The following is a 16,104-nucleotide window of genomic DNA, read 5'->3' on the forward strand; positions in this document are numbered from 1 at the left end:
CATCTGATCTTTGTCCCATGCTTACTGGATTCCTGTCACCATGTCAACCTGATCTCTGTCACCATGCTCATCTAATCCCCATCTCCATTCAACCGGAAGGCTTTCACCATGCCAACCCTTGTTTTGCTGTTTAATCAATGTTGATTACAGTATAACACATTTAGTAAGCACATGTTTATAAAACAGAGAATAATAAATATTGAATTTATAATTACTTGTGGTTTAGGTCCAATCGATTGTGGATGACTACAAGATGGCCAATCTGACGATATCTCGCAATTGTCAGATGATCAGTGAGATGCTGCTGGTGCGTATTGACAGCAAGCGGGTTTACGAAGGAATGGAGTTTGATGATGAACAAAGACGACATCGGGTGAATGTTCAAAAGCGACTACAAGCTATACACGAGGGTATTGTTAACATAATGAAACGTACCTATGAGGTCTTCAGGAATGATGGAGTAGAGGTAGGTATTTCTTTATCATCCATCAAAGAGTTTTCTACTCTGTATAAATGTTGTGAGGTGTATAATGGACTTTTCCCGCTAAGCCCAACCCCTTGGATATTGTTGTTAATGTCCAAAAAACGACAGTGTAAAAACATACGCAAACACATGCGTTTGTGGGACAACACATGATACCAAGCGCGTATTCCTGGCCCTTTTCTGATTGGTCAGTTGTTAGATTTGATTGACACTCCGGGAAGGTCTATTGTCAGTGAGTCTTGTGGTACCAAGCATAAAAAAATGAATTATTGATATATTTAAATAAATGATAATTGAAGTTTTATTTTGGTCTTGACTACACCCAGTGTAAGATAATTTTAAACTTCAGATGTCTGGAAATATACTGTAGAGGAAATCGCCTCTATAAAGAAGTTGGGAGAACCTGCTTCCAGGATATCTGTTAAAGAGTTTCACATCTTTACTATGCTGCACTTGGTTGATACCCTCACTAGCTTGCATCAGGGAGACAATTGATAATACATTACAGTAGTTAAAAAAAAAAAATTTTACTTGCTCGCGAGAGTGGTTGATGACATCCCAATTTCTGGGAGGCTCTTGCGACTTGTCGGAGATATGGGACCATTGCACGCTCTGTTACTTGCTTTTGTCATATAGGTACATAACCACTGGTACAGGTACACAGAGAAGATGGATCGGATGGTAGAAGAAGCCTTTAGACTCAACGTTAAATGGTCTCTCCAGGAGCTATCAAGAGCGATCAACGGTGATGGGAAAAGTATGCCGAACCCTTTGTTTAGAGTTAAAGTGACGCTAGATGGAACAAAGGTATGCTAAAAGCCTCAATAGCATAATACTAATAATAAATAATACTGTAATAGTAATAATAATACCCAAATATTTATATAGCACAATTTCAAAGTGAATGATCAAAGGCACTGTGCGTTATTACCCCTGGTCCCTGGAAAACATACAATGGCAAACCAGCACAAAATGCAACCTTCTCTGCTCCCTGGGGAGTATCCCTAGTCGTGCGCTACTTGTTTAGCGCATGAAACTAGTACATTCAATGGCACAACATTCTACCAGGTACCAATTTATACTTCTGGGTAGAGAGAGACAAACGTAGATAAAGTGCCTTGCCCAAGGACACAAGTTTCAAACCCCCGACCTCAAGGTTAGGAGTCCAAGCCACAACCAATGTGCCAACCGTTTTCCTCAAATATCTGGAAGGTACCTTAGTCTGTTTAATGAATACTTACAAGAATAAAACACTAAATGCTGAAGTTTCTTTGAAAATTACCTCTCAAGCATAAAAGACAAATAATGGAATCCCCTTAGCTTGACTGTATACACCCTGCGTGAATAAACAATATCCTTGTTTACTGTAAGCCTATAGCAGATCTCGGCAAGGGAGGAGGAAGGGTGTTTATCCAGGTAAGCACCTCACTCACAGACCAACAACATCACTGCTGATTTGTTTAAAGATAGATGTGACAAATATTTGTGATATGGCCATATAATGGGCATGATGAAGTCATTAGTTATAACTATAAACTAAAACTTGGTATGAGACTTGGAGAGGAAATTTGTTTTAATCCACTAGAAAAATTCTAGTGTTTTACAAGGTCCAAATACAGAATCCTGGGATTTGAAGGCAACCACGTACCCAGTGACGTATCTATGAGGGATCAGAGGAGCACACCACCACTGCCAAAAAAGTGTTGTGCCTCCCACACTGGCAATTTGCTGAGCAAGAAAATCAAACTAAAGTATTTCAAAATTATCTCATACTGTATATCACCTTTTTAGCCAGAAAGTTCCTTGAGTTTCCCCACTAAGACTTTGGTTCATTTCCCCCTGCCCCCCCATAAGCTGTACCCCAGTCAGCATTGCTAGGTATCCCACTGCAGCTACTGTCACGCCTCATCACATAATGATCAATTGCCTTGTTACCATGTCCATGCCTTTTGCCATTCAGGTGGAGTTCTCGCCAACATTGATTCAGCTGGCATCACTGGTGATGAGTACCAGTAGCCATCTGACCAAAGCTGTCTCTGTCATTCCAAGGCTGCCAGATCTTTTGACAAGGAAGAAATCTACCAAAGGGGTGAGTCATTGTTCTTGTTACAACTCTGTTATTTGCAAGCTCCTTATGGTTATTAAATCATAACTTAATTTACAAATCATTCATGGTAGGAGAAATCATTACTCTTTGATATCAGTGCAGATCTAGATTACATCATTACATGTTTTGACTCCTTGCGGTAAAAGCAAAATTGTGTACTGTACTCAATGGCAGATTTAGAATTTTTTTTGGTGAGGTGGCAATCAAGGACGTAAGGTCCAAAGAGAGCTGAACCTATTGTCAAGAAAAAAAAGGTTTTAGAGTGTCTCTTATATGGGGTCTGAGGGAGGGGGGTATGCCTCCTGGAAGTGTCCGAATTGCCATTTTAATTTTTTATGTAAATTATTTTGTACTTATTAGTCATACTTTGGCAACTGCCCTGGTTGATCATCCCTTCTTGCCACCCTCCACCCCGATTTGCCAAGCTTAATTGTAGCCCAGTTTACACCAATGGGAGGGACATCAAGTTACCTATAATTTGAAATGCACAATTTTCTCCATACATAGCCAATTTACGCTATCATTGACAAAGACGAAGAGACACGTAAAATACAGAAGAGCATAGACAGCGGCATGCAAGCCAACGCACAGCACCTCAAGTCGTACCTGAGCACGTGGGATAACTATCGAGAAATCTGGGAGATTAACAAGGATGCGTTCATACGTAGATACCAGAACCTCAACCCACCAGTCTCATCCTTTGATGCAGATATTGCCAGGTAAATGAATATGTCCAAGGAGGTTTTCAAGGTTGATCTCCTCAATGAAAACTACTGTATAATCTATATTTATATTTCTTTATATATTTTTTTGAAGATTAGTTTATTGATTTTTTTTTTATCTCATTTAAAGTCCTGTCCAGGGCAAAAACATGTGACAAAAGAATCATCATGACCATAATAGGCACTTCATGACTATATATGGGCATACAACAATTTCTTCTCAAAGAAGATTCACAGCAGCGATTCAGTGCAAATTTTTTGTGTGTGTCTACATTGTTGTTAAACTTTATTATAGTAGGTTTGGCATTGTGTAATATTACCCCCATTTGTTTCTATGAATTTGCCAGTATGAAAGAGCAAGTAGCCAAGCTGTTGGTAGACACTATGTTTGAACTGAACCATGGAGATCCTTTCTGTTTGAGAGTCGCTGGTATAATTTCATAGTTGCTCTCCTTGTGTTTCACCTGGGGTGGAGAAATACACGTAAATAAGATACAATAATAGGGCATCGTTCGTAGAACACTCTTGAAAATAAAATGATTTTGTATCATTCTTAGGTATACAGAGGTTGCAAACAATGTGCAAAAAGAGGAGACGGTGCTTAACATTCAGTTTGTGCTCCTCGACTGTTCCCCACTAAAGTTTGCACTTCTACAACATTGCAATGAATGGCAAAGTAAGTTTACAACACTCTTGCAGTTCATGGCCAGTCAGAAACTCACAAAGTTGCACACCTACCTCAAGGAAAATGCAGAGAAGTAAGTCATTCCTCTTTTAATCACTTATGAATATTTTTTTGTAACTTTTTTTGCCACCTTTGGGATAAAAGTTCATGCAAACCTGTTTTCATAATGATTAAAGGTGACACAAGGAAAAGGGCTAAATCCTGGTTGCAACAAGCAGTAATGTTGTTCGTGAGCCATAGAAGAATATATGAATATACTGTATTTGAATTTTTAAGTAAATAATGCCTACCAAACAGCACTCTAAGTGACAGGACAATATTTATGAAGTCATATTTTGTTATCTCATCAAGGTCTAGGCCTTTCTTCACCTAGCAAGGTTGGTTAGGCTTGATGTGTGAGTTTGGCTGGGTCAGTCATGAAATATTCTTTGCCATGTCATATTACAATTTGATCTACTTCATCAATTATTGCAACTTACATGCACAGTTAATGTCTTTGAATCACTTATATGTATAATTTGTATTTATTCAAGTTTATTATTAATATTATTATTTTCTAATTGTTATGTCATTGTTATTGTTATTATTAATAATATCAATTTAGACCCATACATGTTTTCACTTACTGTATATTCTCGCATAAAAAACGAGACTTAAAATATCAAGTTATGCTTGGAAAAAACAGGGAGTTGTCTTATATGCACAACATACAAATTTGTTGATTTTTAAAGTCATGTTTGTCGTATGTGCAGATTGTCCGTAACACGTAAATTGTCTTCTCTATGTGTAGACTCAGTAAGCCTCCTCAGACGTTGGATGAACTGGGTGATAGCTTAGACCTACTAGAGAAGCTTCAGAATGAACAGAAAGAGATAGAATCGCAATTCACCCCACTCCACGAGGAGTTTGCCATCCTAGAAAAATATGAAGTTGGCATACCAGAGAAAGTAAGCAAGCCAATTTCATGAATACTTACCTCGATACTCCAACTAATTGCCACTGTGTCCTTAAGTTAACAGCCCTCATAACTATCTCCAAGAAATGAGGATGATGTTTAGGCATAGCTGCAATGGTGTAGGGATGGTTGGATGGTTCTATTTTTCTCGTAGGGGTTGTTCGTAAGGGAACAGTGGCAAATAGTCGGTTTATCCAGGTAAGTATCTCACATACAGACTACCAACATCACAGCTGATTTGTTTGCCCTCCAGTTCGCGATTCCTCTAATTCTGAGATCCTCTATAATTCAGGACCACTTTTTCAAAGTACCAATAACAGTCTCCAGTCTTTTAACACAAAGGTTATGGAGACCAAACCCAGAGACCACCCCACATTTATAGGTTTCAAAGGTGGTCTCGAATTGGAGCGCAAACTGTATTTTCATGTGGGTTTTTATACATTTTACTTTTAACAATCAGGCCAAGAAAATTTGTTTTGTCCTTTCAACCAGGATATTTATCTTGATAAAATGCCTCCATCACCAAATGTTATCTGTACACTAAACAATGCACGAATGATATGAAGTTGATGTTATTTGCTCCAGACACAAGAGATGCTTGAAGCCCTCGGTGGTGAATGGTTGTCCTTCCAACAGTGCCTCATCAGTAGTGATGTCATGTTGAAGAAGCACAAGGAGAAGTTCAAGTCTGGACTCATCCATTCCTCAGAGGAGTTCAAGAAAAATGTGCATCAGCTTCAAGAAGATTTCCACAACAATGGTATGTAAAATGTGTACACTGCAGTATGTCATTAATATCTGGATAAACCAACTATTGCCATTCTTTTCTTTGACAACACAATACTCTTTCAAAAGAGTAGAACATTCCATCCCAGAATACATAGTATATCCACGCCCTATGGATAACTTTTTCCATGGCCAGTGTTGCCAATCAATTTGTTTTTAAATTTTACTTCAAACCATTAGCTTCACTACTGTGAAGTAATGTGGAGGTATACACATACACTTTTAAAGCCCTGTCCAAACTCTCAAATTCTATATGACAAAAACATATGACATGCATATATATGGTCATGATGACATCACATCATGACCATATATAGGCACATCATGACTATATATGAGCATACAACAGTTTTTTGTTTGATTGTGTGAACAGAATCAAACAAATAATTAAAACAGAAATGCTCACTCCTTGCATGCAGAAGTGTCCATTCAAAACCCACTGCTTATGTTTCACCATTCAAAATTTTCATTCCACTCTGCTTGTTAAAATTACATACCATGACTTTAACATTTAACATATTTCTTTTGAATTGTCTTTCTACAACCTGACTTTTGAACCTGCCTAAATATCTGCAGATATTTTTAAAACACAGCCCATGTTAAATTTGGAATACGGTTTTGTTATCATGTGTTACTCAGATAGATGATTCCAAGACCATTTAAACATAGTTTAAAATGATGATGTCTTGGGATAAAGATGTTAAATGAATAAAATAATTAATGTGTAAATGAATAAATGAATGGATTATAAATGAATGAGCAAAAAATGAATGGATTATAAATGAATGAGCAAAAGATGATTTAATAAACGAACAAATGAGCAAATGAATAAATGAACCACCAAACAAAATAAACTATGAAAAAGACAAACAAATTATGCTCTGTAAATTATTGTTTCTTATGCAATCAACCATAAATGGTTCAAGTAGAAATGAAACCTTTTAAATTTTACTCTTGAATTCCTAACATTTGTCTTTTTCTCCCCTAAAGGTCCATTCAGTAGCCAGATTGAATGTGATACTGCACTAGAGCAGATCAGTAATACTCGTGATCAACTGAAAAATCTCAAGGACACAGAGGCAACGCTCAGAAGAGGTCTGAACATCTTCAAGATTGACCAACCACCGTCAAAAGAAATACAACAACTAGACAAGGTTACTGAAATATTACTATCGATAAATAATTTAGATATCGTTAAAAATATACTTCCAGCTAAATCTAATACTAAAATTTAAAAAAATTTCATTGTTATAGTCTTTGTATATACCAAAAAAATGAATAAGTGGCTGTTCCAATGAAAACCAACGTAACTAAAAAAAATAAAATAAGAGACACTTCTTTGCTATCTAGACATTTTCATATGATTTTGGATAAAATTATATTTAGTAGCAAAAACGGCCACAACCCACACTTTTTTGTTACTCAATTTTTAAAGTTCTCAATATTTTGATACCCTAGGATCTCGATAGTATCGAGACAGTTTGGCAACTAACCAAGGAATGGGAAGGCCTCTGGAATACCTGGAAAGTAGGAAAATTCTCAGAACTTGTCACCACAGAGATGGAGCACACAGCAGGAATGCTTTTCAAGAAACTCAATCGCCTGAACCGGGAACTCAAGGTCAGTCTAGTGGCATATCTAGAAAAAGTGTCTTGCCTATTTTATTGAATAATAGTTCCACTGCAAACTATATTCAATGAATATTCATGAAGGTAAATCTGATCTCCACAGGATAAGAACTGGGAGATTGTTGAGACTTCCAGGAATAAAGTTGACCAGTTCCGACGAACCATGCCATTAGTTACAGATCTCCACAACAACGCCATGAGGCAACGTCATTGGGACGAGCTGCAACAGGAGTTACAGAAGACCTTCGACCACACAGCAGATGACTTCACTCTTGAGAAGATCATAGAGCTTGGCTTTGACCAGTTTGCAGAGAAGGTGTCAGAGATCTCTGCTGCTGCCACCAAGGAGTTGAACATTGAGGAGACACTTTCACAGATTAAAGAAACCTGGGAACAAACTCTGCTTGAAATTGGACCATATAAGGAAAGAGGACACTACAAGATCAAGTATGATACCTAAGTCTTGCTTCCTCTTGCTTTTAATTCTTAATATGTGTTAATAATTCCTATTTTATTATCCATGTATGAACCTCTTTTCAAAGTTCGCTTTGTTTAGCTGTAATTGTATACAAGCGAATTATTATGTTGAAGCTCATAATTATATTTTTCTTTGCATGTTATTTTGTGGTCTATATAAATATATTTAATTATTTAGAGCTCAGCATCCCATCACTTATAACCATTATTTGAGACATGATTGATGTTCACTTTTTTAAGTTTTCTTACAATGAAGCCTAGCCTTTATTTTTATCCTTTTTGTATACATTTTTTTACCGTAAACTTTAAAATTTTGAAGATGTAATATAAGTTTTACTTAATTTACTATCCCTAAAGGTCAACAGATGAAGTGTTCCAAGTTTTGGAGGACAACCAAGTAACACTTTCGACCATGAAGGCATCCCGTTATGTCAAAGCATTTGAGAAAGAGGTCGACCACTGGGAGAGGACATTATCCCATATTCTTGAGGTCATTGAACTTTTGCTCACGGTACAACGACAGTGGATGTATCTTGAGGTAGGCTAGATTTGGTCACATTTATTTTACTTGTCACTTGTTCCACTAGCCGTCGTCATGTTGAAGACAGTTGGCTGTCATTCTACATGAGAATGAGAATGAGTGACATATACACAGCCATTGTGAGATTTTTCATTTATTTATTTTTTTTTATAAATAAATACCTGTTACCCAAGGTAGGACCCTTAACAGGTACTCTCCTCCCGGTTCAGGAGGATCCTGGAACTCATCGTTGGGTAGTGGTATTCATTTCCCTGATCAGGTCAAGTCTTGCATAGTGCAAGACCATCGCTGTGATTACCCAATATAAATATAACCTAAAGTATTGGTGATGTGGCATGATTTTGGTTGGCATAAAAAAGAGGCAGTGCTGCAATTTTACAATCTATATTAATTAGTAAAAACTTTATGGATTAAAACTAAATGCCATCAAGAATTGATGACAGTATTTTTTGTTTTATCAGCTGTAATATTTTATTATCTATTTATTTGCTGTATCATTAGCAATATGTTGTTTATGATTATAGAATATTTTCTTGGGTGAAGACATACGGAAGCAGCTTCCCAGAGAGTCTGCAGAGTTTGATTCCGTCAACGTCAACTGGAAGATAATAATGCAAAGACTTAACAAAGACAACAACGCACACAGAGGAACGCACCATGAAGGTAAGTACTCATTTGCATATAATTTGCATAGATTGAGTTTCACTTCAAAAATGTTTGTTGAACTATTTAGCAAAAATTGATAGGATCAAAGATAAAAAATGCTTTTCTAATATATACTGTACTGTAAAAATATGTTTGATTGTTGTTCATCAAGTAGTTGAAGTGTTGTATGCTGTTGTCTTTTAAAGGTTTACTTGAAACATTAAATGAAATGAATGGTAAACTGGAGGAGATTCAAAAGTCCCTTGATATGTACCTCGAAACCAAGCGACAGATTTTTCCGAGATTCTACTTCCTTTCCAACGACGACCTTCTTGAGATTCTTGGACAATCACGGAACCCAGAAGCTGTAAGTTAAAAAATTATGTAAAAAGTCATTGTCATCATCATCATTGTCATCATTGATATTATCCTTAAGTAATAAAATTAAAGATATCTTATTATTGTATTGAGTTATAAACCTAAAGAAATTATTCAATATTTGAATTGAATATCTTGTAATAAAGTTATTAACTTCCATTGAAAATGAATGTTGAGAATATATTTTTCTTCTTAATTTTTTATATTAAACATTAAATTGACTAGTACTCACTTAAGTGATTTTCATACTAAGTGAGGTCATATTTGTAGGGTCATCCCACCTTTATTCATAATTTTTCTCTTTCCTTTGTATTTCATTAAATTCTCCTATTTTGATTAATACTGATTTATTCATTGGAAAAATTCAATCCTTTTCATATATTCCTTCTCCAGGTTCAACCACATCTTAAGAAGTGCTTTGACAACATCAGCCGTCTGAAGATGCATAAAATGGGAATCACTCAGAAGTTTGAAGCCCAAGGAATGTACTCAGCTGATGGGGAATATGTAGAGTTTGGACATCCAGTCCTCCTGGATGGACCTGTTGAGGTACTTTTTTAATAGGCACTTAAAGCAACAGGACGGGAAGACAGGTGGACGGTGGTTCTGTGCTCATCAGAGCGTGAAGTCCACAGTAAATACTTGGGCGCTTAACCCGAATTGCCGGTGTCGACAGCTCTCTGTCCTCTTGCATAAAGTGCCTATTCTTCCAGGTCACATACATTGTAAAATGGAGCTAATGTTATGCTCATTCCTCATTTTTAGACTTAAACTTTGTCCACACTATCAAATTTTATGTGACAGGCCCATATATGGGTATGATGATGTCATATTACACCCAAATATGGGCATATCATGTATATTGGTCACATAAACAAGTTAGTTTAGTAATGTAAAAAAATGATGACACAGAAGCTCCAGTTCCATTTTATTTATTTATTTTATTCTTAGGCTCAGAGCCAAGGATATGCCAGTAGTGAATTTAATCACTTTACTAAGTGGCAATCCCTTTCAAACATACAAGATGCTTTACATAAACTAAGTCTCATTATGAGGCTTAGGGTCTGGAGTTGTATTTGGTTGTGAGAGAATATCCTGTTATCGTGAATTGAGCCTAGGATCCTGGGATTGGAAAGCAAGCACCACCAAGCTATTAAACTCCACTCCCCAATCTATTCAATTTCATTTCAAAATACTCCATTTTATTTTAAAGTAACTTCAGCATCTTTCTTATTATACTTCAGTATATTTTTATTTGATTAATTTATGTTTAATACAGGCATGGCTTTGTGACATTGAGAGGACAATGAGATGGACATTGAAAGACATCCTTAAGCAGTGCAAGATCTCTCTCAAGAACCTAGCCTCCAAGAAGAATTCCAAGCGAGACAAGTGGATCAAGGAATGGCCTGGACAGGTAAGGCTAAATTCAATAAATTAATAATGTTCAACATGCCTTGTGCATTTCCTGGGAACGACAGATACCTGCATGCTAGCATGTTCATTATTTTTGTTGTCATTAATATTGATATAATAATTGTCCACTTTGTGAATACTTACCTGGATGATTAGGATATGTATATGAATTGAATTTTATGGTTTGATGGGCAATTCCATTATTTTTGAGGGGTAAATAACTTAACAGCATAACTCCTTATAAATTTTGTTTAATATTCAAATGTTTGATGTCCATTTTAGATGACCATCACATCTAGCCAGATGCAATGGACTGCAGATTGTACAAAAGCACTTGCAATGACTAAAGAGAGAGGAGAGAAGAAATTTCTGAAAAACATGAAGAAAAAACAAGTGTCCGTCCTAAACAAGTATTCTGAGATGATCCGTGGTTCCCTCAGTAAAATGCTACGTGCAAAGGTCGTGTCATTGGTCACGATTGAGGTCCATGCGAGAGATGTCATTGAGAAGTTGATCAAATCAAACGTGAATGATGTGACAGCTTTTGAGTGGCTTAGTCAGTTACGTGTCTACTGGGATAAAGAAATTGATGATTGTGTGGTACGACAGACCAACACGCAGTTTCAGTATGGGTATGAGTACCTCGGGAATTCCGGAAGGCTGGTCATCACGCCTCTTACTGATCGGTAGGTTAAAAAGACTGTATTCCACTGTGAAGGATGATGGGTACTTATTAATTTTAGTATTGATTTTGTAAGTTAACAAAATCAATACTAAAATCCGAACCTAAATAATATCAAGCAAATTGTGCACTAATGAAGAATTAGTGTATGGTTGGGGATAGGAAAATAACATTAAGAGTTACAGTGATGACTTATGATAACCATTATGTATTATTGTTTCTTGCAACAGTTGTTACATGACTCTTACCACTGCCCTTCATTTACATCGAGGCGGATCACCAAAGGGACCAGCTGGTACAGGTAAAACTGAAACTACCAAGGATTTAGGCAAAGCTCTCGGCAATTACGTGATTGTTATCAACTGTTCTGAGGGTCTGGATTTCAAATCCATGGGCAGAATGTTTAGTGGTCTTGCTCAGGTATTATTTTGTATTAGAATTTTAAAATTCAATAATATCTGAATACAAAATTTGATCCTTACTATTTTATTTCTAGCCATTCAACCTTATTTTATGATATGAAAAAAGAACTTTTCTCTTAACACATTTGCTGTTATTATGGAATGACTAAGGTCTTCCCCATTCACCATGACAAGTTTTAAAGAGCTCTATCGTGTATCAATATTTTCCAGGTGCACTTAGTAAACCACAAAAGTCATCTCAAATTTATTTTTATATTATTATGTACTGTCGTGAGCTGCCGCTCAAGCTTGTTTGTGCTGTTGTGGTGCTGTCAACTTTACCAGTGTCATAATAAAAAATAAAAAAAGAATATCGAATAGCTACAGGCATATTTGTCCTTAGCCCAATTTGAACTCCAGTTAAAATGAGTATTTTCTTCCATAGCAGCTATCATGTGAATTTATTATTTTCTTTCTGTAGACCGGTGCATGGGGCTGCTTTGACGAGTTCAATCGTATCAACATTGAGGTGTTGTCAGTGGTAGCTCAACAGATTTTATCCATCCTATCGGCGCTAGCTGCTGGGTCAAGTCGATTCGTATTTGAAGGTCGGGAGATTAACCTTGTCTGGTCATGTGGAATCTTCATTACGATGAACCCAGGTAGGTAGAGTAAGGATAAAGACTGGCAGTGGTGGATTCAGAAATTTTAAATAGAGGAGGTGGGGGGCCCAGGGAAACTTTTACAGGTGGATTGGTGTAGACCATCTAAGCCCCAGCAAAGTTGGAGCTGAGGTACAAAATTTTATGGCAATATGGGCGAAAATGGCACTCTCAGACTTAAATTTGATTATTTTTTTTCTCCCAGGCCAAATTTGCTTATAATAAAACTTTTTTGTAATTGTGTTTATTATTATTATGAAGTTGAGAAAGTGACAGAGATAATAACAAAGTTTGTAATAAGTTTATTTACTGTAATTTCTTTCAGGTTATGCTGGTCGATCTGAGCTGCCAGATAACTTAAAATCCATGTTCCGGCCCATCTCCATGGTGGTCCCTGACTCAGCATACATTGCTGAGATCATTCTCTTTGGTGAAGGTTTTAGTAACACACGGGTAAGAAGCTCTTTGAAAATTTGATAAGTATGTGATAATTCTATGAGGATGATTAGTGAAGATTGAGTTTGTAACTGTAATGCTGACGAACGTGTTAAAGAACAATACAATCATAATAACAAATCATGATTGTAATTATGATTATACAGCGGTCACTCCATAAATTGCATAGCTTAACTCTGTCCCTGAGTACCAAATAACAAAGGAAAATATTTACTTCCTGTGAACTTTTAGTCCTCAGACTACCATTCAACTTAATTTTATTAATATCCATTCATCTGTTTTTGTATAATCTTGTTAACAGACAAACAAGCAGATGAACAGCTGTGAATACATGACCTCCTATCAGAGGTAATAATAGTATATTTTTCCATTACGTACAGGTTCTTGCCAAGAAGGTACATACTTTGTATTCATTGGCTGTCCAGCAACTCTCTAAACAAGATCATTATGACTTCGGCCTGAGAGCTTTGACGTCCGTTCTCCGGTATGCTGGTAAGAAGAAGAGAGCATTCCCAAATATGACTGATGAAGAGGTAAACCTTTACATTTTCAAAATTAAATAATACTCAGTTTTTTTTTATTAACATTTTAAATTCAATCAATTTAATTTCTTTAGTATGATGAAAATTAAGTAGTTTAGAAGAAGAAATGTGATATTATTGTTGTTTATGCTGTAGTTTGTGGCGGTGGTGTTGTTGCTATTATTATAACCAACCGACTTGCATGGAAAATCACTAGGAAAGTAGGTGCACTGAATCGTAACTACTGCACAATAAATTGGTTTTATATTGTGCCATAGGTCAAGCCCAAATTGGCCCTTATGTATTTTATATGCGAAGACAGGTTTTCTCCCTTATATTTTACACAGGAAATATTCTTCACGCAGGCCATTTTTTTCCAGTCTGGTGTGTGATTATATTTAAAGTATATTTAAATTTTTATATACATTTATATGTAAGTTATTTGTGATTATATGTAAAATATGTGATTTTTTTTTCATTTTTCTTCATATAGATTCTCTTACTTGGTATGAAGGACATGAATGTACCCAAGATGACTGTAGTAGATCTCCCACTTTTCAATGGCATTGTATCCGATCTCTTCCCAGGTGTCGACACTCCAGTCATTGATTATGGCAAGGTATGTGGTTTTTTAAGAGATCCATTCTATTATTAATTTGATTATATTACTTAGTCATTATTTAATTATCATTCCTCTGAAGAAATCTCAGTCAGAATATCACTAAATATACCCCTATACTTTATTTGTAATACAAGTCTTCCTATGATTATAGACCTCTTTTATAAGTAGGGTTTTTATGATGGTTAACAGATTATAGAATAAAAAAATGATTTCATCTGGTCTTTCATTAGAGGGGTATTTATTTTGAGAATGACCCATAGGTAATAACATTTTTTAAAATTAGATGATATAAACTGTATTTTAAAAAAATAGTAACACATCCACAATTTGCTCATAGTCATCAGTATCCGGAGGAATAAAGCCTTTGACAATGATGCTAGTCCCAAAATGTAAGGAGAGATTAATTTAAATTCAGTTGTTTATTATTATATTATAGATGCGGGCTGTGATAGAGTCAGAGTTAAAAATCAATGGTTATCAGTGTATTCAGTCTACGGTTCTAAAGGTCATTCAACTCTACGAGACCAAGAACTCGCGTCATTCTGTGATGATTGTCGGAAAGACAGGAAGTGGCAAGACAGTGTCCTGGAAGATGTTGCAGTCAGTCTTATCACGGCTGAAGAAGGAAGGCGATGATAATTATAATCTTGTAAAGGTAAATACAGTAGAGGGGCAAAAACAAGAAAATTGACTTTTTAATGTATTCGTATTCTCCACATTATAAACTTTTAAGTGATAGGTCATTTGCAGGAATCGACTTACTATTGCCAAAGTTATGAGTAAAGTATTACAGCTTCTCTGTACAAAAGTATATAATAGTGCCACAGTCTTACGCCACAGTACTCTGGTTTTGGGATGGTAAGCTGCAGATATATAAGTAAAAGACATGATTTGTTTCATAGATATCTAAAACAAGTATACACCATCTGACAAACTTTTGTGTATGCCCAGAATTTATAATCGTTTGGTTTTGTATTGCAGGAATATCCCATCAACCCCAAAGCTCTATCGCTCGGTGAACTCTATGGCGAGTTTGACCTAAATACCAATGAATGGACTGATGGTGTACTGTCAAGTGTAATGAGAGCAACATGTGCCGATGAAAAACCGGACGAGAAGTGGCTACTGTTTGATAGTCCAGTTGACACTCTGTGGATTGAGAGTATGAATTCTGTGATGGACGACAACAAAGTGTTGACGCTTATAAATGGTGAACGTATTGCCATGCCAGAGCAGGTAAGAATTAGGAATACCTAACATCCAAGATTCTTAAACCAATACACAATACCATTTTTCAAGATTCCTTTTTTGACATTTGTGTAATTAAAAATTGGAACTGTTTGCCCGAGCATATTGTCAACAGTTACATCATCAAACCACTTCAAAGCCAACTACGACTAACACATTAAAAATTTGAGATATATATATTTGTATACCCTACTATGTAATTATATTTCAATGAAACATTAATTTTTTTGCTTAGATAGTCACCACATCTACTTGTACATTTATAGTGTATATACAGTACTAGAAACAATTTAATTTAAAAATTGCAATTAATTTTTTTAATGAAATTGTGAAATTGTTAAAAATTGTTAAATTATGTCTCTATGTGTACCTTTCTATTTAGGTAACTCTTCTATTTGAAGTAGAGGATTTAGCTGTGGCGTCCCCAGCCACTGTCAGTCGTTGTGGCATGGTGTACACTGACTATGCAGACATGGGCTGGCAGCCATACGTCAACTCATGGTTTGATCGCATTAAGAATAAGGTGAGGCAGTTTCCTGTCTTATGTAGCTTATCTACAGGACTAGAATAGCTTCCTTCTATGGTCATGATAATGGTAATTTAATTTAATTGCTCAGTTGATGATAGTGGTGGTGAACGTGGTGGGAGTGATGGTTGGTGTAGGGTTTCTGGTGGTGGTGGTGGTGGT

General features: G+C 36.1%; 1 protein-coding gene across 1 annotated transcript in view; it reads left to right on the forward strand.

The window, feature by feature from the left end:
• Positions 1-16,104, forward strand: part of LOC117110525 (dynein heavy chain 2, axonemal-like) — a gene marked incomplete in the record, with an annotated part of 51,444 nt that overhangs the window by 12,226 nt on the left and 23,114 nt on the right. The window contains 24 exon segments of the mRNA XM_033253271.1: positions 227-466; positions 1,121-1,291; positions 2,445-2,573; positions 3,099-3,310; positions 3,871-4,071; positions 4,789-4,945; positions 5,539-5,713; positions 6,730-6,893; positions 7,198-7,359; positions 7,471-7,814; positions 8,202-8,382; positions 8,910-9,048; positions 9,237-9,397; positions 9,802-9,957; positions 10,688-10,825; positions 11,107-11,510; positions 11,737-11,926; positions 12,389-12,569; positions 12,895-13,022; positions 13,406-13,558; positions 14,040-14,165; positions 14,605-14,823; positions 15,150-15,404; positions 15,799-15,939. Of these exon segments, the coding sequence (XP_033109162.1) occupies positions 227-466; positions 1,121-1,291; positions 2,445-2,573; positions 3,099-3,310; positions 3,871-4,071; positions 4,789-4,945; positions 5,539-5,713; positions 6,730-6,893; positions 7,198-7,359; positions 7,471-7,814; positions 8,202-8,382; positions 8,910-9,048; positions 9,237-9,397; positions 9,802-9,957; positions 10,688-10,825; positions 11,107-11,510; positions 11,737-11,926; positions 12,389-12,569; positions 12,895-13,022; positions 13,406-13,558; positions 14,040-14,165; positions 14,605-14,823; positions 15,150-15,404; positions 15,799-15,939 (4,527 nt within the window).

The sequence above is a fragment of the Anneissia japonica genome, unplaced genomic scaffold (genome assembly GCF_011630105.1).
Source record: "Anneissia japonica isolate Jap-2015-1 unplaced genomic scaffold, ASM1163010v1 scaffold3434_len466720_cov178, whole genome shotgun sequence".
NCBI classification, from domain to species: Eukaryota; Metazoa; Echinodermata; class Crinoidea; order Comatulida; family Comatulidae; genus Anneissia; species Anneissia japonica.